The sequence below is a fragment of the Malurus melanocephalus genome, unplaced genomic scaffold (genome assembly GCF_030028575.1).
Source record: "Malurus melanocephalus ecotype Western Australia unplaced genomic scaffold, MMel_1.1 scaffold_83, whole genome shotgun sequence".
Classification (NCBI taxonomy): Eukaryota; Metazoa; Chordata; class Aves; order Passeriformes; family Maluridae; genus Malurus; species Malurus melanocephalus.
The window spans coordinates 1,912,274-1,938,376 of record NW_026623315.1 but is presented as its reverse complement, the minus strand read 5'-3'; the positions used below and the strand labels follow the sequence as shown (position 1 = coordinate 1,938,376).

Genomic DNA, 26,103 nt, shown 5'->3' with positions numbered 1-26,103 from the left:
TGAATTGGTAAAGACACAAATAGATCACAAATAGACCTGGCATTTTTGAATGTCTTTTTATTTTTCATTGCTAGAATTCTATTTTTCTTGTTATGCAATCAATGTGCCATCATGTTTTCTGGTGTTTGGCTTGCTAATGTTTGACAASCCAAAGTCAACTCTCCTTGAAATTGAGCATGATCTGCAGGCCACTAAGAAAATCCTATTTGGAACTTACATAAATATCCAAATTTGTCAATCTGAGATAAAAGACAGAGAAAGAAAACACAAAATACACTAATACAAACCCATGTCCTGAAGGAGCAATGAAGTATAAACAACACTGCACTCTATTATCTGGCATCTGGCGTCTGTTCACTCGWGATTCTGCATTCAGGTAGTCCTCAAATTTACTGTCAATGTAGTCGATAACCGGCTGCCAGCTGCAGAGATTACATGAATAAAATCCCATAAATTATATTATTTACGTAAAGAAAACTGGTTTTGCTAAGAYATAGRTGTTCACAATATCCTCACGGCTTYGGGTTGTTTTGCTTTYAATTTGCTTTTTTAAAAATTAAGACTTCAACACTGCAATTTTAGAGACCAACTCCTCAATTTAAAATTGAGTTACATAGTTTTGAAGATACAATGTGTGAGTCCACTGAAAAAACCTTTCAAACACAGTCACCTTCACTGTAAAAGAATTAAACAGAATACTTAAGAACAAAAGCCAAAGGAATATGCTTCACTGATTATATCTTGTGACTGCACAGAAGATATTTCTTCACACTGCATGTGTGGATAAAGAGCCAAATGCACCATTCAGTTTAAGGGGGAAAGCTGACAGCATTTCAATCAAGCTATAAAAATATTTGGAATTACAGCAGTTAGAAGTTTTCAGCTAAATGAGAAATTTAAAAGTGTTAATATTTCAACTGACTACTGAAGCCCGCATTTTAAAATAAGTCACAAGGTACATCTCATAGACACACACAAAGTGCAATTCAGAATTATCATGAGAGAATATACAAAGAAAAGTCTTACCAATTACTATTATCCACAGCATCTCCAAATCCTGGTGTGTCAACTATCGTAAGTAGTAACTGAACACCACCTTCTTTGATTAAAACTTTTGACTGCTCAACCTGTAAAAYGAAAAAGGTAAGGTTACATTTTTAGCAATTTAATCACCTATCTGAAAAAATGGGAAAATCATTCAATGAATAAGAAGTCTGATAAAGAGCTGCTGACTTTTCTGCTTCAGAGGTACATTGTGTCTGTTTACTTATAAAATCCCAATAATTTAATAGTAATTAATATTTTTAAGTCATTATTTAAATTAAGTCAGTGATGTAAGAACCCTCTAAGTATATGGGACATTTTAATATTTTAATTCCTGGTTAAAAAGGAAAAACCTTAACGAAGCATTAAACTTCATGAAGTTTCAAACTTTGGTCACTTCAAAGAAAATTACACTTTCCAAAACTATTCCTGCCCACAATCACCTTAGACATTTCTAATCCTGTTTATATATATTTTAAGAATAATTTGTTCTTCTGCWAGCATAATGGTTGGGAATGGAATCACAAAGTGATGGTTTCCTGTTACAAACAGAATTATATTGGAAAGTAATACCATCTGGCTGCAGTCTGCTGAGCCAGACCTCATGTGACTGTAATGGATTGGGTTCCTGTTAGCTCAGGTCACTGATGGAAAGCCATCTCAGAAGGCAACTGCATCAGCACAAGGAATGATGCAAGATCTGGGCGTGGGAATTCATGCCTCCAGTTGTGACCACCCATCCGCAGCTCAGCTCAGGCAGGTTGCAGTGAATATGTGTCATCGAGGAGATTAAGCATGTCATGACAGAGAAGATCTAGGCTAAGCACCACACGGACTGCTACCCCCGTCTTGCTACTAATATCTCAGTAATTACTGATATTGCCAGCGTCAGCTCCATTTGCCTGGGAAAGTCCTGCACACCAGTGTCCTATCAGTGAGACACACAGCAGTATGGAATGACAAACTCATGTTGGCTTCTTTCCAATTGCTCAGACACTTAATCATCATTTTTGTCCTGATATTAAAACAATTCCTATTAAATCACTAGTGACACTGTTTTCTAGACACAGACTTGAGAAATCAAGCATGCAAGCCATTTATTCAGAACCACACAAGAATTGGCAGACTCGAGGTGACGTCACCTTGTTGCTCATTGCTTAAACACTCCTTAACCCTCTCAAACCCTAACTGGGGAGAGAAAACAAAGTTCTATTTATAATCAACCCTATCTGGATGGTCTCTTGACCCATTCAAGATTTGACAAAGATATTAATGCTTCTTAAGCTCTTGCACCTCCCTAATTGTTACTTAAGCGAAACAGACTCTCACAGCCACACCTGAACATTGTTGCAAACACTCTGTAATCACTGCTTATGTGATGCAATGTAAATCCGTAAGATAAATTAATGCTGCAGAAAGTCAAACTAAATCCCTCTTGTACAAGCAAAACCCTGATTTCAATTCAGAAGAGGATGTACAGAATCAGTACAGAAAACAGTAACTACCTACAAAGAAAGCTTCATATTTAACCTCTGAGTATGCAGGACGTAACTTTTATCTACTCACCAGTACGATCCTACCCATTCACTGCTAATTCTCAGAGAGTTAACATCTACCAGGATGCTAATCACAGAAGTATCCAGGTTGGGCTGGACTTCAAGACCACTCAATTCAAACTTCTACTTGAACCAGCCTTACTGCAAGGTTAGGAAAGTGTAAAAAAAGCAGGAACTAAAAACAATCAAGCAAACAAAACTCTACACACAGCAGTCTAAGCCACCACCAAGTTACTCTYTTACAAAGTACTCAACTCTCATCCTTCCAGAAGTGTGCAGCTGAAAGCCATGAGAACCTAGGAATGCATGCAGTGCTTTAGAAACTTGAATTCTGATTGCGGTGAGTGTATTTACCCCCATCCTCAAGAGCTCTATAAACAAATTTTATTGTACACAATTGATACCAGAACTCAAGACAGTAATCCCCAGCCACAGTCAACTCAGCCAAGAGTTTACTACTAACRAGCTTTAGCACACAAGAGATAAACTTCTGATTCCTTACATTCTTTTTGCTTTSTTGCATGTAACAACCATACAGCCCTCCTATTACCAAGCTCTTCTGCAAGTCTAAGAAACCCACAACACTTGCACAACACTAGAGATGATAATGTTAAAAGATGTACTCTTGCCAAGAGCTACAAGGTATCAGCTTTATTCTCCAGCACAAAAATTCCCAGCAAGAACTATTAAATCATTATGGGCTCACGGTGGAATGCTTTTACAAAAGAAGCAATTAATAAAACATTATCTTGAACATATGTTTATAACAAAGGAAAAAAAAGGTCAGGAGGTCCCCAGAAATGTCACGCCAAACATTTTCCCTGATTCTGTATGCTTGTAAAATCTAAGTGTGGCTGAATTTGTGATGYCACCTTCTGATAAATGGTCTGCAGCAACTGAACATTTGCAGACCGTGCTAATATATTACTGGGTGGTGAGGATTTAAATTTTTTTCTTACTTTTCATAAATTCATGTAGGTATCTTGCTATCAGAGAAGGSTTTTCACAAACCTACAGAACAAGAAACATTAGCTGATGAATTAGATGTCCTGTGCTTGTGCTGTGGACAATCAGATCACATCYACCATATATTGGCAAGCAGTATATTCTACTGGTAGGAAACAGAAGATGAGGACCCTGCCACAAMGCCTCTGCAAAGTTGCATTTTTCTAACCTAAATGGATGTGTCCATACATGGTCAAAGGCAGAGAAAGCAGCAACATCTGGAAAAGATTCAAAATATCACTGTAAACTAGTGTCATTCATAGTTAAGCATCCAACTGTACCCTATCATCTGATTTACAAGTATTCCCAAGGGATTCATGGAAAACATTAGTTCAAGTCTTGGAATTTAAAACTTTTTACGAAAAGTCTTCTCCAAACAGACATTTTCCCATGCACTCCAGTCAAGTGGGTCACACGGGTCTCCTTGGCAGTTACTACACAGCAGTAAGGACTTGATGCTTGTTACAGCTCGACTGCTTTTTATTGGATTAAACACGCCTTTGCCACTTAAGGCAGTCAGATAATGATCAGAGAAAACACATTTAATACCTCCTCATTTCTGAATATGTTTCCTTTGAATTCATCTGACATCTAATCACTTACCATTAACTGTTTTTTTTACATTTTCCATGAAATTAATACAAAGGACCTGTCTCATGAAACAACTCCAAACTGCAATGGTTTTCAAGCCCAACACAGTTTGTGTTTTTCTATATGACAGCCTCTTATATAATTCCTGCTGAGTAAGTTATTCCCTCCAKATAAGAACAGGTTGGTATTATGACCAAGATTTGATGATGCTCTGGTGGCTTTTTCCATCTCTACCCTACAAAACCCTTTCAATCCTCAACTTAAAAAGGTTTTCACTGGCAAAGGATACAAATTCAGTGGATCCAAACAGCAGCTCCCACTGCTTATTCTTTGATTTAGTATTTGACTGGAAACATCTACATCATACATGTGAGTTGCTAGCACACAGGATTTTTAAGCTTGCTGAGGGAAACAATTTTATCCTCACTTACACTGAAAAAAGATAGTTTCAGTCCCTTTCTTAAAATGCTACACTGAGTTTTCATTTATCCCAAGGAGCTGAAAGCAAAGCTGCATTGCAAGTATACTACAAAAAAAAGTAAACAGTAGTTTCTAAAGGGGAAGATAGCCTTTAAATCTATTTAATTCCCATCATATTATTTCCTAAATCATTTTAGACCCCAATTCACAACAGAAAAAAAGTTTTGATGAGCTCTTGGCCTCAAGCTTTAGCCCACACAGTGGAGGTAGGAAAATGGCTTTTCAGCCAGAGCTCTGTTCAAGCCCTTTTTTCCCCTCTCTCCAGCTTTACATGGAAAAAAGAACCATTAACTAAGGCTTTCTGAAAAGTATGGGGCTTTTGCTTCAACCAGTAAATCAATGCAAATCAAAGCACCCTGATGGTCAGAATGAAAAGATCATCTAATCTTGCCACCAAACAGATGAAAATACTTAACTCAAATTCCAGAAATTCCATACACAGTTTCATATTATTTTTTTCTTACACTGATGCACGTTTAACAAGGGTGGGAGYGAGTTATCTCTGAAAGATGTCTTGGTTTGGGTTTTTTTCTTGTTAGCTTGTGTACGAATTCTTCCAATAATTTTTTCCAATTGAAAAAAAAAATCTTCCAATGACACAGAATCCATCTCACTGTTATTTAAAATCAAATTCAGTGAACAAAACCTGAACTGGYTTAGCTTCTGCTAAACCAAAATGTAATCATTAGTAATGAAATCATATTACATCTCTTGACCAATAAAAAAGACACCATTCCACTTGGTTTTCAAACAGCCACTGTTTAGTTTAGTAGAAACTATATTATATGAGAGTTTAACTCTTTGCCCACCACTTCCATCCCAGTTAACATCTCTTCAAAACAGGTAAACTCTTCTAATTCAAATAATGGTCTGATGCCTCTGCTGACAAGCTTTCAAGTCCATTTATCAGGCACTGTGGTTTTACATGAAACTGATAAAATAGCCTAACAGACATTATCAAAGCTTAGAAAATATTAATATATTGTTAATCAAACTCTGGATGTTCAAAAGCTTTTCTCCAAATAAAAAAACTGATATTCTGCAATGAATTAATTTTGTAATAGTATTCAAGCTTKAATGTTGAGCTGACAAGCAATGCCATTTAGACTTCTCAATATGGACATAACTAACTTTTTTCTTTTAGTGTGGTAATTAATCTGTGTTCTGACATTGGATTAAAAATGTCTTACCCAAAACCCCGAACAAAAAAGCCCCAGAGGTCTCACAAAGCACTAAAGTCAGTGGTTCAAGGTACTGAATCTTAGTTAATTGATTCCAACAAGCAAAAAAGTACTCTATTTTGCAGTTTCTATTTAGCATCTTGCATACTCTCCTAACTCAAYACAGGACCTAACCACTTTATGACAACTTTGCAATTGTGCAGTCACTTCAGCCACAGTTGAATTTTGCAGCTGGAGGAACTCTGTTAGACAATGAGAGCAATGGTGAGCACCCTCAGCCTTCACGTGTACAAAGTTAGATTATCACAAGGCATCTTCTCCAAAGTCTGCAACAACTGCACAAGAGGGACAAGCAGAGCTCATGCATCCTTATTCAGTTGCTCAGCTGTGGAGGCAGAAAATACCCCACAAACATAATGATTTCCTAAATTATCCATAACATTATTACTTCTTAGCATTAGGTAACTGTTATTTTTAGTGATCTTTTTCTAACACAGAAAACAGGTTCCTTTTCTTGAGAGAAAATATAATTGATCAGTAGCAAGTTATAATACAAAGTAAATGGATCAACTTCAGCWTTCCAGTCTCTAAGTATTTTAGTTGCATCATATACTTGCAGAAACATGATCTTTGCCTATGTTAGTCTAGTATGCAAAGTCAGACAGGTTCACCCCAATCCCCAAAGTTTCAGATAGCTTGTAACAGGTAAATAAGTACCACAAAGGATACAGTCTGTGGATGACTTGCAGATACTTTTATACCTTGGGTCCCTGCACTTCCATCAAATCCCCTTAACGTTTAGTCTCCCAAAAGTCTGCCTTAAACAGCCAGGGATTTCACTGAACATATATGTAATTCTACAAATTTACTCACTCTTTTAATTGATAATGAGCTAGACTGCAACTTCAAAAAGCTCTGCATGCGTATGTGTTTTCTAATCCACAGCAAAACACAAAACACTTCAGGGYTCCCACATTTCAACAGGCTACAGGTTTGAGAGCCTGAAAGTTTTGTATAGTTCAGACAGACGCACTGAAAGACACTGAATATTTCTTAGTGGCTCACAYAATGACTGAATATATTTTGAAACTCAGGTATTTATATGACAACTGTATATCACCTCACATTACTAAACTGCAAGTTACAATGCTCAGGCTATAGCTTTTTTCCCCCAGACATACCTGTACAGTCTTTTTAATTCTGTGTGAAGGACCTGGATACTCTGGGGAATACAATTCTGTTAAGAATAATGAGTTGATTAATGTTGATTTTCCCAGTCCTGATTCACCTAGAAGAAAACAGAACAGTTTCAGTAAAACCAGGAGTATCACATCAAATATAAACATTCAGATCTACAATTCAAACACAGGTGAAACATAATACCTGAAAACACTCACTGCACTCTAAGACTTTGAGAATCTATCATCTTTTCCAATTTCAATGAAAACTTTTCAAATTCAACTATCACTGCTGGATTTTACAGACACTAATTTTTCTGATCATATTAAGTATTGAATGCATTCAGTACTTTTCTCCGTTGCTTCCATTACAACGCACAAAGATACTATTACACTAAATTTTATACACAAGCTGTCTTCCTGGTATAATTTCTTATCATAATGCCAAAGCAGATTAAGTTATACCTTTTATTTCAAGTACTATTTATTYGAGAGTCTTTATTATCAGGGAGGGGAAAAAAGAAGCAGGGGTGGGAGTGGGGGGAGGGAGAAAGACTGACATTAGTTTGTTGTAACTACTAAAGCCACAAGAGATAAAATGTAGTTTCAAACTATGTGGTTTGCCTGGGAATTTTGTTGTTGTTGGGGCACAGAAGGGGGCTGGATTTTATTTGGGTTCTTTTTGKTAATTTGTTCATGAGCAACAGTAAATCAGCCTTGCTGAAGAATCTGGAGACACTACTGCCATGACAATCCAAGCAAATAGTTAAACATCCCACAGCAAAGATTACCCTCCATTTACAAGGGGAAGAATTACAGATCAACTATTTATTATAGTATTTCAAAAGAAAAGKTTTTTTCTTAGCTTTTTTATGGTAAAGCAACTACTTCAACACAACACTGGCATGAGAACTAAGGAAAAAGGTATTAAAAAAATGCTGTTTTAAGTTTCATATGCAGCCTGATAGTGCATTGACCTAAACAAAAACAGTCACAGAGAAATTTGCTTTTAAGCTAATAAATTTTGTAGAAAACTATACACTTTCATTGAAAAAAGAGAATGAGCTGCAATGCGCCCATATTGGAAAGGGAAAAACTTAACTAAAGCACTAATCACTTTACCTCCAACAAATACTGTGTTGATTTAGAGACTGAATTCAGAAAACTTCCAAACCTGTCTTGAGATAACTTGTCCTGAGTTAATGCAACAGAGTTAYGGAACAGAAAGTAGCTGCGAATTGTCCCCACTGTAATAGGTGTCTCGATTCCCTACAGGAGCTGGCTCATACACCCCCAGCCAGCTCCATTACAGTGGTGGAGCACTGAATGTCTGCAGCACCGAGCAGAGCAATCTCATTAACTCCACTGTAAACGGATTAGCAGYSGCTGAAACACTGCAACCAGAGCTCYTGSCGGCTGTCTGCGCTCTCYSTTGTGCTCGTTCTGCAAACCCCAGCCTCTCGGACAGATGAGCTAACCCGCGCTGCGAGCAGGAGCTGGCTACAGCCAGGCCGGTGTGCTGCGGCAGCCAAAGAAAAGGGAGATACTCAAGTTATGGTTTCAAGATAGCAATGSAGGGAACACTAACCTCACCAGGACAGGTTTATGCAAGCCAGAAGGGACGTGCTTGTTGATAAGATTTCATCACTACCCTGCAGATTTTGCCTTTTTCCGTGGTCAGATGCATGAGACAGGAACTATGCAGTAAACACAGTGCCTCCAGAGTCTGGTTATAAAGGACACAAATTTTCTACTCTGTGTTTGCAAGACTTTAAGGGCTGGGCCAGCTKCAGCCGAGGGGCCGCCCTACCAATTCTGCAACAGAAAGAAGCTTCTGAAATGCACAACTTTTCAATCTCACAGATGCACCCTGGTTAAAGCTTAAACTCCATCTCAAAACCATGCTCAAGAGATACGTATCATTCCAGTTAAACTGAAGATTTTTATCCACCCTTGAARCCCTCAAGAGGGTGACCCTGATTTTGCAATGTACAACTGATATACTTTCAGTGACCTTCACTTTTTTGCTTGACCATAATCTTGAAACCGCTCCCTACTACAGTACTGAAGAAAGATTTTTGCATCAGATTCTACTTCAGTATACAAAAAGGGCTCCCCCTTCTTTTTCCTTCTATTAGGGTTGCTGCAGGTTTTAATATGTTACAGAATTTGAGGTGAAAAACACKGAGAACAATCACTTCTCCTGAAAATCAGTGCCTGTCAAGTTGTCACTGAAATTCAACATATGGAAATCAGATTTTCAGCTTCAAAAGGCTGCAATGGAACACCAGCACTTGGCCCTAGATGGTTTGGGCAGCTGTGGCACTCCATACCAAGCAGTCCCTGAACTGCTGAAGCATTACGACCTGAGAGATTTGAGGTTTGGTCCCCTCCTCACCCTTTGCCCCATTGCAGCTGCAAGGATGCGAAGAGAGTTTTGAGCTGAAATTTTTAAGAAAGGAAAGCCTCCTAAGGATATTTATGCATAACGTTATTCCCAAAGGTGCCCAACTTCCTAGACATCCTTACCCACCATGCTAACTTTAATCAGACAGTGCAGATGATAACAGTATAAACTGCTTAACTGCTACCAGTAATTGAGGTATTACATGTAAGGGTCTGCACCAATGCACCAAACCTGGATGCAGTTGGGCTTTAGACCATGTAATGGCCAACATCTACAGTGGTAATAAAATGATGCAATATCAAATAAAACAATTATATTGAAACTGTAGGTAAAAACCCTAACTGGAACACTTAATATTGTACTATGGGGAGTCATGCTACTTTCACTATAATAAAGCAAGAATTTCTCTGCTGGCTACAGTGAAAGCAGAATTACAGAAATCAACCATTTGAAATGAACAATTCTAGCAGCTTTTCTAGACACATCAAAATATTCTGATCTTTGATAGGAACATGGAAAGAATAAAAAAATTCAAAAAAAAATTCAATCCCCAACCAAAATAACCCTTCCAAAAAAAAAAATAAAAAAATTCAAAAAAAAATTCAATCCCCAACCAAAATAACCCTTCCAAATTCCCAAAACAAACAAACCAAAACACAGAAAAAAACCCCTTAACTCCAACCAATAAAACTCTCTGTCTTTCTCATGCTCCCTTGCTCAACCCAAATTTACCTGAAAGAACTGCCTACTGGAAAGGCTGGAAAATCAGCTTCCAAGGATTCAACAGGCTATGAATATGATAAAGAAAACAGCAACACAACAGAGAACGGGAAACAAGTGAAATTCAATTTGCCTTTACACAAACAAAAAGTATATATCCCAAATTAAATGCATCTTCCCACTTTCAGTAAGCACTCCGGAGGAGATTTTGCCTTTTGACTATTACATGAACTGGCAAAAGGATGTAACGTAATAGAACCTTTTCAGCAGTAAAACCTTGCCATCACTTAATGCATTATGATGCATTTAGAGTGAATGACTTTTAGAAATTTGGTTTAGAAAGAAAAATAAAAAGGAAAATATTTCTTTTTCAGGGTAATTCTGAATCCAAAAGGTTAATTATTTCTGGTATCCAGGTACTGCTTTTACCTTGTCCTCATTCTACCACTAAATATTTCACATTGGCTTCAAGTTCTTCTGAGTATTGTTCTTTTTCTTCATTATTTTGTGTCTCAGGTTTATCAGTAACTTAGTGTTTCAAAATGTTAACATTTTATCAAGCTGTTTTTATAGTCACATTCAAACACATGGAGCTGGCCACTCCTGTTGGCAGAAATAAGCACATACTTTTACTAACATACTTCTGTCAGTCTTGTGAAGGAAGACCTTTTGTCAGCCCTTACAGGAATGGCAAAAGTTCCAACTCTTCTCAAGTTCATAAATTTCTAAATGGCTATACAAATACTGAAATGTTTCTGATACACCTGGGTTAGCAATTACCTCTTGACTATTTGCATCTTTATAGAGATGGCCCTTGGCACRTAATTTAAAATTACCCTTGGACAGCAAAATTTCTTCTGTAAACAAAACAGTGTTCAAGTATTTCCCCTTTTTTTCTACACATACAAGTACTAGCTATAACATGAGAATGGAGACCAAGAAAAAAGAATAAAACCAACACATTCAGTTTCCTCTTTTACATCTCAAGCATGTATTGGTCAGACATATTTCTGAGGCTCAGAAGAGACCACCAGCAACCACTGGAATGGTWTGCAAACTATGTCAATAGTCTCCAGAATAATATTAAAGCAAGTAAGTACAGGGAATGAACAATTAAAAAACTGGAACAACGACGCAGAATCCATGTGAATTGGGGAAAGCACTGCTCAGGTTAAAAAAAATAACTAAGTAGCTCAGGTAACTCCCAACTGAGCTACATAAATCTTTCACCTTCATTTCTAAATCCCTCCGGGTAAATTAATCAGAAATCCTAATCTGTGATAATAAASTCATAGCAAGAATTGATTATTACAAAMAAMCTCAAACTGCCAGCATCTCCTCCCYRTGAAGTGAATMGTTACCCTTAATGATGTTTTTTTCACCATTCATTGCTGCAGCACATTGAGAACGTGGCATATTTCCAACCTCCTCTAACTTTTCAGCCTGTGCAATTCATACACAAATATCTACGACAAAGATGGACAAGAAGTGCAGTCCAACCAATCTTTTTTCCAGCTTTATCTGTAACGTCTGGGAGAGACCACTGTTTTCTCATTCCTATATTGTACCCCTTAATAATGCATCACGCTACCTCTTCTAGATGCTGCATCATGCTGAAAATCGTAGATCAGTTTCCTTTATTATTTTTAGGATCCTGTCTTCTAAAACCCAAAACCTTAAAAGCATGACTTGCATTCTTAGTTTTATGACCTTATATGAGAGCTCATTAAAAATATCAAGTGATCAGGTGAATAACCAATCTTGAATATTCTTAGTGTGCTCTATGCATGATTGCCTATCTCTTCATTGTAAGTGACTCTTGCAGAAATCACCAAAAGTTTTCCATTCTTCACTAACAATTACTTGGCTATCTACCAGAGAAACAACATTTTATACTTATGCCCTGGGASAGTCAACTGGCACCACTGGGAACATGACCACAAGTGCTACGTGTACTTAAGAATTTCAAGTTGCTTTCCCAAGCTCCAGGTGGGACTGCAAGACTGCCAAGGAACCATCCACCAGCAAGAAAAACGCTTTGTAGCACCGTAAACCAAGATTCCAGTTAAACTGCTCCAAGGGATTTGCTTCATGTATCACCACCAAGAAGAGGACCCAGTCTCTGTCACTCTATTAACCAGACACAGGAGAACTGCTGATTCAGAAGATGCTTTAATTGCTAACAGTGATGGCTGAGAGAACATAACTCATCCATGTGGGACGTGCAGCTTATTAGAGAGAAGTCACCAATATGTCCCAAGGTAACCAGGTTTCTACAAATTGCACAATTTTTTGGAAGCTTCCACTGCATTCTAGGTAAAAATCTGTATTTAGAGTTCCTTGATACAGTCAAACATAAGCTCCAATTGTTTCACTGCTTTTTTAGAATGAAGATATCCAACAAGATGTTTTTTTTTCTGTGAAGAAGTGTATTTGACAGCATATTTGATAGCCACAAAGAATCAAATTCAATAGAAAAATGCTGTACTTCTCCACAACCTACTTATACAGAACATTTACATCAAARCATAATTTTTAGCTGGTGAGCAAGCTTTTTCATGGAATTTTTCTGTCTTATAAATTCTAGTTATTGTGACAGTTTTTGCTTAAAATATAGTCCCATTAGTTTGATGCTGGTGACTCAAAGAAGGGTAAAAAGTTTGTCAGAAAGCATAAAAATAATGCATTTCATCTTCTTTCATCCTTGCACAATTCACAGTTTATGTGCATGACAGCACCTGCAGCTTTATGCAAATGTGCAGTGGCTTTGATGGCACTGTAACATKCAGATTTTTGCTTTTATCCTGAAGAGAAGCTACATGAATAATCAAAGAGGCTGAACTACGCTGGGTGGTACGATGGAATCGTCCTCTCGCCGAGGGGGAATGATGCTCTGCTATGTTATTATAGACAACCACAAAARCGGAGACTACAAGATGCTTTTAATTTCAAGTCTGATTTTAGAAACTTTCGTAAAGGCTACTTCCTGTGTTCAGTGCCCTACAAAATACAAACCAACATTTCAATAACATGTAAAACATSAAAATGAAACCCTTCAGGAGAAGGATGGGAGCAGGAACATGCTGATCCCACATATCTACTATTCCATGTAGGATGGTGTCATGTGAAATCTTGCAAATGATCAACTTTGTGTTTCATAGACATTTATAAGGGGAAGAAAGCCAAAGYTCCACCATTTCACAACTTGAATGTGAAGCATAAATTATGGAAGCAACATATGTTAGAGCCACAAAGATGCTCCTAGCAAAACAGGAACMGGGAAGTCTAGCAGCAATAAATTAATTTCTGCCTATAAGCAACTGCATCCACAGCAACAAAACTTCAGCATTCCATGTACAATAACAATAATAATCAGTTTAATCAGTTTTCTTAGAGCAGAATTTAAAATGCAATAACTGAGGGTAGAGTTTTGGCCTATCGTTCTTGTCACAGATGAAATTTAAAAAATTCAGAAAAGTTATTAGCAGGGGTGGGAAACACTTCAGAAATATATAGCAACAGATTCTACTCAGCATCTTCAAAGTAGTATTGTTTCCCCTAAACGCAGAAGCAGATCTAGCTTTCTACAACTGACAGGTTAAARAAGCAATGAAATGATGGCTTAACTTCATAGGTGAAATTTTGGCTACTCCCAAGARAAATGGTCCCCTGCTCCCAATCCAACTCTTGCACTAGAATTCACAATGCAGCATGTGAGGCAACAAGTGATCCAGAAAACTGGGGCACAAASGGCTTCAGGACGGGAAAACGAGGAGAAGACAACACCAGACAGATGAGCCAAGTCAAATACTCTTCTCTCATTTTTGAAACAAGGGTAAGTGTAAAAAATGGGCTCTAAAACTAGCTCTTCTCTGTCATAAAAGAATCACCAATAATTCRCAAGTCAAAGAATTTGTGGCACTTCCTGAAGAAAGTCTTATTTCCTCTAATTGCATAAACAGGCTTTATGCCTGACAAACAGCATGTCTGCAAAGTAGCCATTTAAAATAGGTCATGTTACCTAATTTAACATAAAGCAAAGGAAGCAGTCTTACAGTATTCTGGACAAAAAGCTGCAGTCCAGTAAAACCAAGGAACCAAAACCACAAGTTTCTCTTCACTTTTAGTTCTTCAACATCACTGCTGATGAAAAAAAAAAAAACCCACTCCCTGGCATTGGTCCATTCATAGTTAGTAGCAAGAAGAGCTGAAATGCAACAATCTGAGCATTAGTATCCAAGCTTGCATGGAATTACAAGCCCACAATTAGCAGCTACAGTCCAGGCTTGCCAAAGCTTACCTTGCTTTGTTTTCTATATTAGGAGAAATAAAACTACTATGTCTTAGCTGTAGTCATACTGCAATGCAGCTTTAAAGACATCAGAAGCAACAAGAAGTTGTCGAAACTGACCTACATGGAAAATATGAATGCACAATTTCTCTGTGAAGTAACTGGGTTAAATAATTCAACTGGAAATGACAGAAGCTGCAGAGTTTCAGGACAAATCTTCCACCATTAAACGTCATAACCAGGATATACCTTCAATTTTCACAGGCTTTGACAAAGCCAAAATAAAGAGCCTTTATAAGAGAAGAAAAAAACCATATTGCTTCAAAAATCAAAGCAGGAGGAACAAAAACTGTTGTGAAAAATGCTGAAGCAGGATGCTCTGTTTAAGGCTAAAAAAGCAAACATCTGAGACCACCACTGCTTGATCTGAAAGAATTATCCATCTAGAGWAAACTGCAGAGCTGGACTTCCTCTCTGGAATAGTACAGGGATAAATACAATTGACTGAATTCCCTGATTATATGAAATATTTCAAAAAAAGTGAAGAGAGAAAGATTATGGGAACACAAAATTTGTCATCTCTACATTACTGTTGACAACCAATTGTACAGCATTTTCAGTATAACTGCTAGCATTTGCTGACTGAAGAATGAAAGGTAGATTAATGAACACAGATCAGTCACAGGAGGCTCTTTCATTACTTGGACAGAAACAAAACCAACACAGCTATCTAAATGCTAATGAAAAAATAACAAAGAGAGTGATCGGGTTTACTCAATCTTTAAGACTAAAGTACTCGGTACAGATACAGGGTAAACATCTCAGTCTGGCATGCATGCAACTTAATTAAGAACAAGAAGCTCTACACATCAACTCCAGCAAAAGGAGAGAAAGGGCAAGCACTTCAGGCACCATCTTACTCAAAACACCACCCAACTRATACATTCTAGGCATGACTCTCACAGAAAATATCAACATGACAAAAATCACAATTATTTTTATTGACATAGAACCTAGTTAGTCTCTACAGAAGACTACAAAGAGCACCTAGATAGACTTACCATTTTGTCAGCTCTTCCCTTGAAAATTGACCGTAAAACAGAATAAAAGCTACTAGAAGTATATCGAGTGCTCTCAAAGCACTCTTCTAGCACTACTAGAWGTATATCAAGTGTCCCAGGTGGGACACTGCCATTAAGCAAATCCACAAAAAAATTGTCAGAGGACTTAGAAATCTTCTAATAGTAGTAAAAATTTCTTTCAATACCTTGTACCTTCCCTCATGATGCCTTCTTTCTTTAATGTTCTTGGTACCACTTTTTATAGCAGGTAGCACAAAGGAAACTACGTTATGATAAAACCCTTAACTGCCACAAATGGCAAGAGAAAGACACAGACAGCTAGACAAAATTCTGCAAATTCACCCCCATGATACGATTTTTGTGGCAATGAGGAAAGAGAAATTAGGGCAATGTTATTTGCAAGTCAGGATAATTCKGCTCCTTTGGTCTGGCATTAGCCAACCAGGGAGAAAGATGATCATAGATATGTGCTCTCCTGGATACACTGMTGTCACTTTTGAGCAACCTTGGCAAAATACACCAGTTTGATACTTCAGTTATGTGATGATGGATACGTGTCTCTGTTTCCATAAGACAGCCTGCACTGGAGTTGTAAAAATGGGTATTTTAGCTCTAAAAAGGGTGAGAAGGGTTGGAATAAGCTTGTGACGTCAAGACTACACCCTAATATGAAAACAACTATTTTGCTGAAGTGCTAAGCCATTGTTTCCAGACGGCTGCCACCCTATTCAGTTTTCTAATAATGACTTAGAAGAAAACTGAGCTGCTTTTGTAGCCCACAAGCAAAGCATCTGTTTACAAAGTAGAAAGGAAAATGGACAGGTCTGATGATAAGGTGATATCCTAATATCTGTCTAGAATGCTTGTTATGTTTTGCAGTGGCTAAGTCWGAAGGACAGACATAGGAGGTGGACCAGGACTCCTGGAATTCCTACCAGCCACAGACGACATAGCCCAGAGCCAAGAACACTGAATCTGGTAATAAGCTCCTCCTTCACAGAAGGCAAGACTGATATACAATGAGTTTAGTCAAAAGAAATACAAAACATTTTTTCACATAAATTCTTAAATCATTCAGTCAAACACAATGCAAAAAAAAATACTAACTTGGTAAGTAAGTGAAAATCTGACGTGGTCTTTCTATCTCAGTGCCTGATGAGTTGAAGCTATTGTTTTCTGCTGTCTGGCACTGATGTAGCAGAGAAATGGTCAATAGCCAGTTTTTTCTAAATTAGCAACTTTGTATATATTCCACCCTTTTACCAGCAATGTATGTTTTCAAGAKCTACAAAGTAAGAAATCTTGAAATTTCTTCTCCACTACAACGTAAAGTCCATCCCTTTAAATTAACCTTTTTAATACAAAACTTCATAGTTTCAACTCATCTTTAATTCCAATACTTATGCTATGCTATGGCTGAGTTTCATYGTGGTCTTCAAAGTTATTTGCCTTTATGGGGTTAGAGGGACATGAAATAGTCTAAAAACTTCTACATTACTTAAATTAGAATATGAAGATACCACCTTGGCAATACTACAGATTTTCATTTTATCTGAACTTCAAAACCTGAATTGGAGAAGTCTAATGTTGCTCTCCCACAGCAAAAATCTTTCCACACCTCATCTACCATCTTCAAAAATTCATCTGAGCAATGATCATATCCCTATTCAAGTTTGTTGTCCAAAAGTATATATAAGATACAGATTTCTCCTGAAATAGTTATTTTAGTGATGAGACTTTAAAAAAACAAACAAAAAAAARAAGTTAAACTTCAGTGAGGCATGGAAGTCCAAGTGATTAACATGTACTTATTTATTTACAGTTCATATGTGAGAGCTCCCCATATGATAAAAATTTGGGGAGTCATCTGAAAAYGCATACTACTAAGTTTTCCATACTCCACAAATGTTTCGTTTGGAAACACACACCCTGATTCAGAAACACACAACCAATTTAAAGCCAAGACTCCACTATTCTAAAGGATGTGTCATTTACAGACAAATTTAAGTTGTACTTCTAAAACCAAGAACAAMTACTTGCCTTCATCCTACACCATACTGGGCAGCAGCTGCAACAACCAGTGCTTAAAAGAAGTATCAACACAAAAGCATGTTACCAAAGTAGARAGTTATGTATATTTACCAATATCAGCTGATCTGATGCGTGACTTAAACTGAGCAGTGCTACAGGTTGTGCTYTTCCCTTGAGCTCTCAAAAATTTCAGATGCACACAGAATTCACAAAACAGTTTTGAAAAGTATTCCTAGATAAATGCTTAAACACCTTGACTTACGCATTGCCTCATTTAGTATTTGTGCTGACACAAGTTCTTCCTTTGCCTTACTGCAAAGAGACTGAAGACTAACGTTCCTTGCAGCTCCCAGAAAACACTCCAGCTGGATTTGCACACTAATCCAATTTGGGCCAAGTGCTATTAGTTTTTTCAGCAGCAGCACAGACTTAGGCCAGGTTAAAATSTGAACTTCAGCCTAGAGGAACAGCTGCTGTTGCTGGATCACAGTTTTTCTGATTAAACCTGAAGGACATTTTATAAATGCCAGTGAGAATATTATGATTTTTTAAATACTTAAAAATTATGAATCATTTCCATTCTCTTACTCATGCCACTAACACCCTCTAYATCAACCAAATTTTCCAATCCAAGCAGCTCTAAAAGATTGTACACTATATTTATAAGCAGCATGAAAAGASAATTCCAGCATCTGTAAAAAACATTGGGGACTCAGGAAAAAAAAAGCAGCTCTACAGAAAAAGTAGTCAAAAAGAGGCTGACCACATATAGAATGTACAGTATAATATTTTCCCCCTTCACTTTGTTCTGTTTTTCATTAAACAAACCAACCTTTTAAGTTTTGGGGTGGTTGTTCTGGGGTTTTTTTTGTTTGTTTGTTTTTGTTTCTGTGTGTTTATATTTTTTTAGTGTTTGTTTTTCACTTTTTTTTGGCAACGAGAAGTACTCAAGCCTCATCTTCCTAAAAGCCACCATAACCCGGCCTAGGAAAAGCAGCTGACAAGCGCATGATGCTTCAATGAAAATATGCACTCAGGTCTTACAGTTTTTAAAGATGTGTGATTATTGAAAAGCTAGAAGAAAATGAGAAAACCACAAACCTTGAAATAAACACGTCTAATATTGAACCCAGTGCCACAACAAAAAAGTGGTTCTTTGCACAATGTTTTTTCCATTAACATCTGTGACGCTCATCATCCTTGGCATGCTCTGATGAAAAACCTTTCAAAGGACTCAGCAATCTTGGAGACAGCAGCTCTAGTTATTTTCCAGTGGTAACATTTTGCTGGTCACATTACAGATCTACATTAAAGTGATCGAAGGAAGCCTAGAAAAAGACAGTCTGCCACCATCACATTGAGTGGTGGAAAGAAGAGACACGTCAAAGAAATCTACTGGTATTGATATGAAGAAAAAAATAAAGCTGCCAGATGATGTATAGAACTCCAAAACAGCTAAGGCACTGACTGACAAGGAATTTCCACTGAAATGGAAGATGTAAGTAGGAGTTTTCCCTAGACACTTCCAAATGCTATGACTAGTAGTGTAACAGCCTTATAAAAAGAGGGGGGAATAGGGGGACTTTTACCATTTCAATAATATCAGCTATTGTTCAAACTTATAATAACAAAAGAAAACAAGGTGGTTTTTTGTACTTGAATACCTATAGTGTTATTGGGAATTTTGTTCTCAAAAGTACAGGCAAGACAACAGCCAAGTCAAGATCACAGAAATAAAGATGTAACTAAGCAGCCTAAAGGATAGGGAATTAAAAGGATGAAGCCAGAAAGTTCAGTCATTATGCTGCACTGCAAGGTGTCTCAAACATCATTACTCATCCAAAGGCAAACCAGCATGCAAGCTAACACCAGAATCAACAGAAAACTTGGATTGGATGAGGAGAACTGTAAGAAGCTGGTAAGACTTCAAAAAAGACAGTTTGAATAAAACTGAAAAATAAACTGTATCTGAAAAGAGCAGGTACACTTAGGCAGCACAAATCTATGCTGCTTCTGAACAAGACTTTTCAAGAGTGAAGTGCTTAAGTCACACATTGTCCTTGTTTTCTCTCTGACCACTGAGTACAACATCGTGTATAATACCTGGAGGGCAGCACCAGCCACCCCAGCATCCATTTATGCTGCAGTGAAAACAGTCCTACAAAAAAATCAATTGGAAAGCTGTGGAAAATGGTTTTAGGCAAAATTCAAACTTCAGCAAAAWTACGTTGCACTGAGCTGTGTTACAGCATACATCAATAGGCCCTCTTCTCTCCCAGGAAATTCCTTCCAAAAATAAACTCACCATAAACAACCACAACAAACYTCCTCTTTCTAAMATGTGTTTTAGATWACCTATTTYTTACAGTTTGATCTAAATTCTTCTATYGTGCAAAATAAAGATCAAGGTTGGCACTATCACCCCTGCAAAACATAAACTTTCCTTCCAAATTTCCATTAAGATTTGTTTTTTCGTCCCCCCTTATCTGCAATAATGTTTTATCTGAATTATAGACCTAAATTGCTCTAGAGGTAATTCAGGTACTGAAGTGACCAACAGAACTTACTGTAATTGGACCCAAACTTGCTATTTGCACACCAGATTTACATTTCACAGCATGTTCCACTCCCTCAATTGAAGGGCTGCAATCTCTATAACAATGCTGTACTGTTTCTTTTAACAGAAATTATCCTTCTGTATTAGTTGACTGCCCASTTAATGGAGAAGGAGCATCCAGAGGGCCCCTAGCCCCCTGCAAAAAGAATATGAGATGTATTCCTGTCTGGGTTTCCCCTTTCCCCATCACGGCCACAAACTGTACCTTTTCTGCTGCCTGAAACAACCCTGAAGGACTGGATGCAAAGTTGGCATATTTTTGGGTCATAATTTTTCTTAAAACTTACCCAGCTATGATTATGAAAGGAACCATTTAAAAGCACAAACRATGAAGATCTAAATGGAAACATTTCTGAAAAATAAAGTACTTCAACTACCTCTCCTTTAGTACCAAGYGTACTAAAGGCACTCCAACAAAAAGCATATTCCCAGGTTGGGTTTTTTTGGTTTTGTTTCTTTTCTTGGTGGGAGGGGCCCAGTGTTTTTTTAATTTGAAAGGTTTCATTTCAATGATTAAAAGAGATAATTATCATGACTTCAGGGAAACCACAAGTGACCGGGATGGCATCTTTCAATCCAAAGGTGTGTCTTTTTAAAACTTCTTCTTTAAGTATAAATAGCTCAGAAAGAACTACATTACAATCTCTAATGTGATAAACAACAGTGATGTCTGCAGCACAGGAAGAAACAGAAAAGCCATTTTCAGCTATATTGACTCCGGTAACAGATACAACATTAACATTACATTTGTTATTTCACATCAGGTCAGATTTGCTCCAACCTACATTCATTTCATAACATCTGTACAGCAGCACAAAATATTGGTCACATTTTCAATACCAACAAGATTTTTAAGAGGTTTGCACTGGCTTCTTTTTGCTGTTARAATTAACCTCCTTGTCCAAAAGATCATTATGACTRTAGACCTTTACTTAACAAATAYTTGTAAGYTCCACAGGTCTACTRCAGACATACTACGTGTTCYTGCATCCATATTCATGCATACTCAATCATCTTGAAATGTCACAAATGGGAACAAACTGGGATTGGGGGAATCATTACAATCCCAACATCCATCAGAGAAAAAAACAGAACTACCTTCTAATTTCTGCATTAGGAAAAACATACAGCAAACCCACAGCAAATCTTGAAGTGCTACCTGTTTATGCAATCCACCTTGACATTTACAAAACTAAGACGAACAAGCTTGAAGTCTTTCCTACTAAAAAGTCTGCAACACTTGACAAAGTAATCTATCAATAAAATGCAGTCAGAACTGCTCTGGCTAATTCAATCTAACCTGAAATGTTAAAGTTRCAGCTTACACTCTGCATGTTAAACACATCATRTACTTTTATGGTTTCTCAGTTTTYACACACAAAAATCCCCCAGACTTCTARTGCTTATACTAGACACCTTGCTTCCTTTTTATCCTTTCAAAGAAATCAGCCTCACCTAAAAGAAAATATGAACTACTTCCTACAAACAAAAATAGCCAAACACTGCAAAATTTGCATAGAAGTTGTATTATAGGAACTAAGACTTTATTACTACACCTAAGGCCATGCTTACAGTTTTACTGGAAACAGTTATGCTCAGAAAAATTACCTTCATTTGTAAGCAGTTATTATGAGCTTAATTGCAAGTACAGACTTATAAAAAGGTTTAAGAATTCTATTACTGCACATGTTGTTCCACAACTAGCAAAACCAAATTTGGTTTTTTAGACACCAGTGGCCATCTCTTCTAACCAGGCAATTAGCACAGGTTCTTTTTTCAGCCCTCTCAACTCTCTCTTCCTGGACAAAAGTCTCAAGGCAGATAGACAATGGTAATCAGCAAATGGACCCTATTASGGGTAATCCTCGACAGGACCTTCTGATTTAGTATTTTTTCTGAAAAAAATTGAGTYTACATACTGCCCCATGATATAAATGAAAGCCCAGTAAATGGGAACAACTCGAAGATCTACTTCACAAATTAATTTAAATCAGAGCTAAAACTGAATTGTAGATGCAGTCACATAGCACACAAGCGAGACTTGCTAGTCAGTAACCCTCGTGCTAACTAACTGTACAACTAACACCAAATGTAGAATAGAAAAAGCTTATTTACATTCTCTCCCAGGGAGGGAAAGTCACACAAGTCTACAAAAGAAGTGTAGTAAYACCATCTATATAATTACCTGACATTTCTAGTCTTCAGCACCTTTTTAAATGGTGTCTCCAAGTGTCATTGAGAGGTGATAGAATAGAAGGGTTCTGGCAACAGGTAGCTTGACCACTGTGACTTCCATCCACAAGGAATACCARGTATTCTGGTACCAGACAAAAGGTATGGGGAGAAAACAGCTCCAATGCTTAACACAAAYATCTGCAATCCTGAATTAGGCTATCAAAGCAGTCATTTTAAAAGCTGAATGCAGAATACTTCCCCAGTCTCAAGGGGCTGTTTTGCAMGATCACTGCTGCTTGCCTTAGTTATCTCAAGTTTTTTTTCCTAGATAAAGTATCTAATTATAGGGTTATAATTAATATTCAATCCAGAAAGGAAACAAACCTCCCTTCTCCCCTCTTCCTCAAAACTTTAGGGTCTGTCTTCCCACACCCAGAGATGGAAGCAAGGAAGTAAGCTTTATTCAACCAAACAGGAACACACCCAAAACAGTTTTTTCCTTATATTCTATTTCAYATATATCTGTATTAATGCTTCTGACTCCAGCGTCCTTACACAGAGCTTTGCTGTTGCTCTGTTTACTCCTTTTCCCTTCAGGTGCAGAAGCACTGTTTCCTCTACAGAACAGCACTTTCTAGTCCTCATCCCCTCAGACTGCCTAAGGCAGTTATCAGTAGGTCGAGACATTTCATCAACCCCACCAAAACACACTGCTGGTTTGCCAGCCAAGCCAGCAGCATTCGCACAAAATAGCAGAGATGCGCCCCCTTCCAGAGCCAAAGCAAAGGACTCTACTAATTTTGGTGCCTTGGAATGTAATTACTGGGAGCAACCCATTGACTCTATTAGGGAGGGACTCGAAATTAGTTCTACTCAATTCTATTAATGAATCTCACTCAGGAAAATAAACCTGAATAAGTCTGTGCAAAATCATGCAATTTCTGCAACCACTTCTACTCTCAGAAATTTCATAGCCCACTGAATACATTTTATTTATAATTCTAACACTGGTCCATTGACCAAGACAGCAATATGCTGCAGAATATGGTTAGGCTATTTTGAGTAGTATTTTGGCAAGTATGCATGAATGTCTTAAAAGAAACTGAATTTAGTATCTTTGGGTCCTAAATTCTGAAAATGAAGGATGACAGTGCATGGCAAAMAYACTCCTACATGAAATGCATCCTTAYATAACAGATCTCATGACACTTCATAAAAAGCAACATATCTGAGCACCTTTTTGCATACAAGTAAATGTACCAGTACTACTGAAAAACAAAATAAAAAAAAAATCCCACAGCACTGCAGCTTTAAAGTGATCTTTATTTTTTTTACTCACTTCTTTCCATAATCACTATTGGACCTAGAGCATAGGAGAAACACTGTTTTTCAACTTCAGTGYGTTAACTAAGAAGGATTAACATTAGACAACTACTGCATTTCATATATCCTCCAACAAGAAGTGCCAAGAAAAACATGCCTCTGACAAGGCAGAAAGCTTTTTAAATTCATCCTGTTCAGGATGCACAATAGTGCTTTAGTTTTGATTTATGATCAATGCTGACTACTAATTAGCAGGCTTAGAAATAAGATATCGAGAAGCCTGTTTTAAAAGGCAAGCCAGAGTAGTTTCRACAAGCTTGAGTAGATAAATTATCAGCATAGTACAAGTCATMGTCATTATGTATAAACTCAAATATGGCCAAGAGCAAACAAGAGACATGGTGAAAAAAATCCTAAAAAACACCCCAAAAACCTTTCAAAAACAGGATTACACAACAACTTATATAAGCAAATAAAGGCAATTTTTAACTGCATTTTAGCAAAACATATACTTTGTATTAAAAAGGCTACCAACGAAGTATGAAAATTTTTTTTGCTACTTTGTAAGACTCTTTAAAAACAGCCAAAACACAGAACACATAATTTCCATATCCAGGTTTTTGTTTATTAAAAATATACAAAATCCATATTCTCTACTCAAGTCTCTATAACTAAGTGATTGGGATGACACATCTCAAAAGAGCTGATAAAAGCAAAGAGCTTCAGAAGAGCTTCCCTATATTCTGCATTCTTTTCAGCCATCTGTAGTTTTAGAGAGACTTCAGATTCAAGCATTACCCTCTGAAACCAGTGAAATGACCCAACTTCTCAGCAAGTTAGAAGGCAGAAAGAGAGAAAMCCCTTCACAACAGCAGCAGTCAACAGATTCATAGAATGATTTGGACTGTGAGCAAATGGATTGCTCTACCTGTGCAAGAACCAATTCTGCACATAACCTTCTACAGTGCCTGTCTTTGTAAGACATGAATTATTCGGAGTAGGATGAAGAGCAACCCAGAGGATTAGTGCATATAATTAGTGGTACTTGATGACAGAAAGGGCAGGACCWAAACACATTTAAGGCCTCAACAGCAAACACCCAATGAGCTCACATATACCAAAAACAGCAAAAAAAAGTTTCTGATAAAAGAGGTAGAGAGAATTCATACTTTCCAAAATTCCCCAGGATACATTATTCAGAGTATTTCGAAAAAGCTTAAGTAGAATAGAGGGATTTGCATTAATTCTGAACAATGTCTATGCACAATGTCCCAGGGCACACCTGACTATAAGACAGGCAATGAGCCTCCCCCAACAAATCTACTTTGTTACAAAATGTTAAGAGACAACTCATTTATCCTAATCTTTAAGGGAACATACCACCTCTATTTCACACAAGTTCATGCTTCTGAAGTGACCTCACCTCAAAGTTTCATCAAAAAATGCTGTAATTTTCAGCAGATTCGAGACAAGAGAAATCCTTGTGGAGCATGGGGTACCATTTAACAACCTCTYTTGGTATATTGCAAGAGGCTGAACCAAAATTCACCTATTTGCAAATCCAACCAAGGAAGAAGATTCTCTCCTGCTCACCTTACCACCCACCAGCAACATGGTTTCCAGCTCTTCAGCATCAGCCACTGCTAAATCTGAATCGAAGGACTCAAACCAAGAGGGCAGCACACAGCAGGTATATCTATCCCAGCCCCATTTTTCCACCTTTTTATCCATGGAAATTCAACTACTAATTATTTTTGCAAATCAAAAATTACATCTCAACACTAAGMGCAATACAAGAGGTTTCCTTTGTCTCCTGTTTTCACCTTTCACTTTGGTACTTCCCCACTTTCATACCCAGCATACCAAGTCCTCACTTCCATCGAGATTAGCCCAAAGAACTACAGCTTTTGCTTGCTGCTAGAAGCAGGTAACTCTGAAGCTATACATATGTTTTGACACACAGAGTCACTTTGACAGAATATATGGAAAGAGCTAAAAACATTTTTGAGCAGTAACAAAAAGCCTTCTGGAAAGGGTTCAAAGTGCATCAATAAAAAAGCTGCAGCCAAACATCAGAAACAAGATCTCTGCAGTTAACTGGACATGAAAGAATGCTAAATACACTCAATACTGCAATGACACAGCAGCTTGAACTAAACAGGTAGAAATGCATGAAATATACAGCCTTTGAGCATCCATTCTTAGAAGCACAAACATATTCAAAGTACAATTTAACTAAGAAGTCACATGTGAACATTTACAGAAGCAAAAGTAGTCCTTCTAATTATCTTAGTCTTAGCTGGAAAACAAAAACTTCTCAATGCTTTTTATGTTTATTTTTATTTAGTTCAATGACACTTCATTTAAAAGCTYCTCACTGTATCAAGAAAACCCAGCTGAGTTTACATCTTTTTGCATCCCT

The 26,103-nt window shown here is 37.4% G+C and overlaps 1 protein-coding gene across 1 annotated transcript in view; it reads right to left on the bottom strand.

Moving 5' to 3' along the window:
• Positions 1-26,103, bottom strand: part of SEPTIN7 (septin 7) — an 82,342-nt gene that overhangs the window by 20,218 nt on the left and 36,021 nt on the right. The window contains 3 exon segments of the mRNA XM_057367741.1: positions 288-422; positions 1,027-1,127; positions 7,039-7,145. Coding sequence (XP_057223724.1) covers positions 288-422; positions 1,027-1,127; positions 7,039-7,145 — 343 coding nt within the window.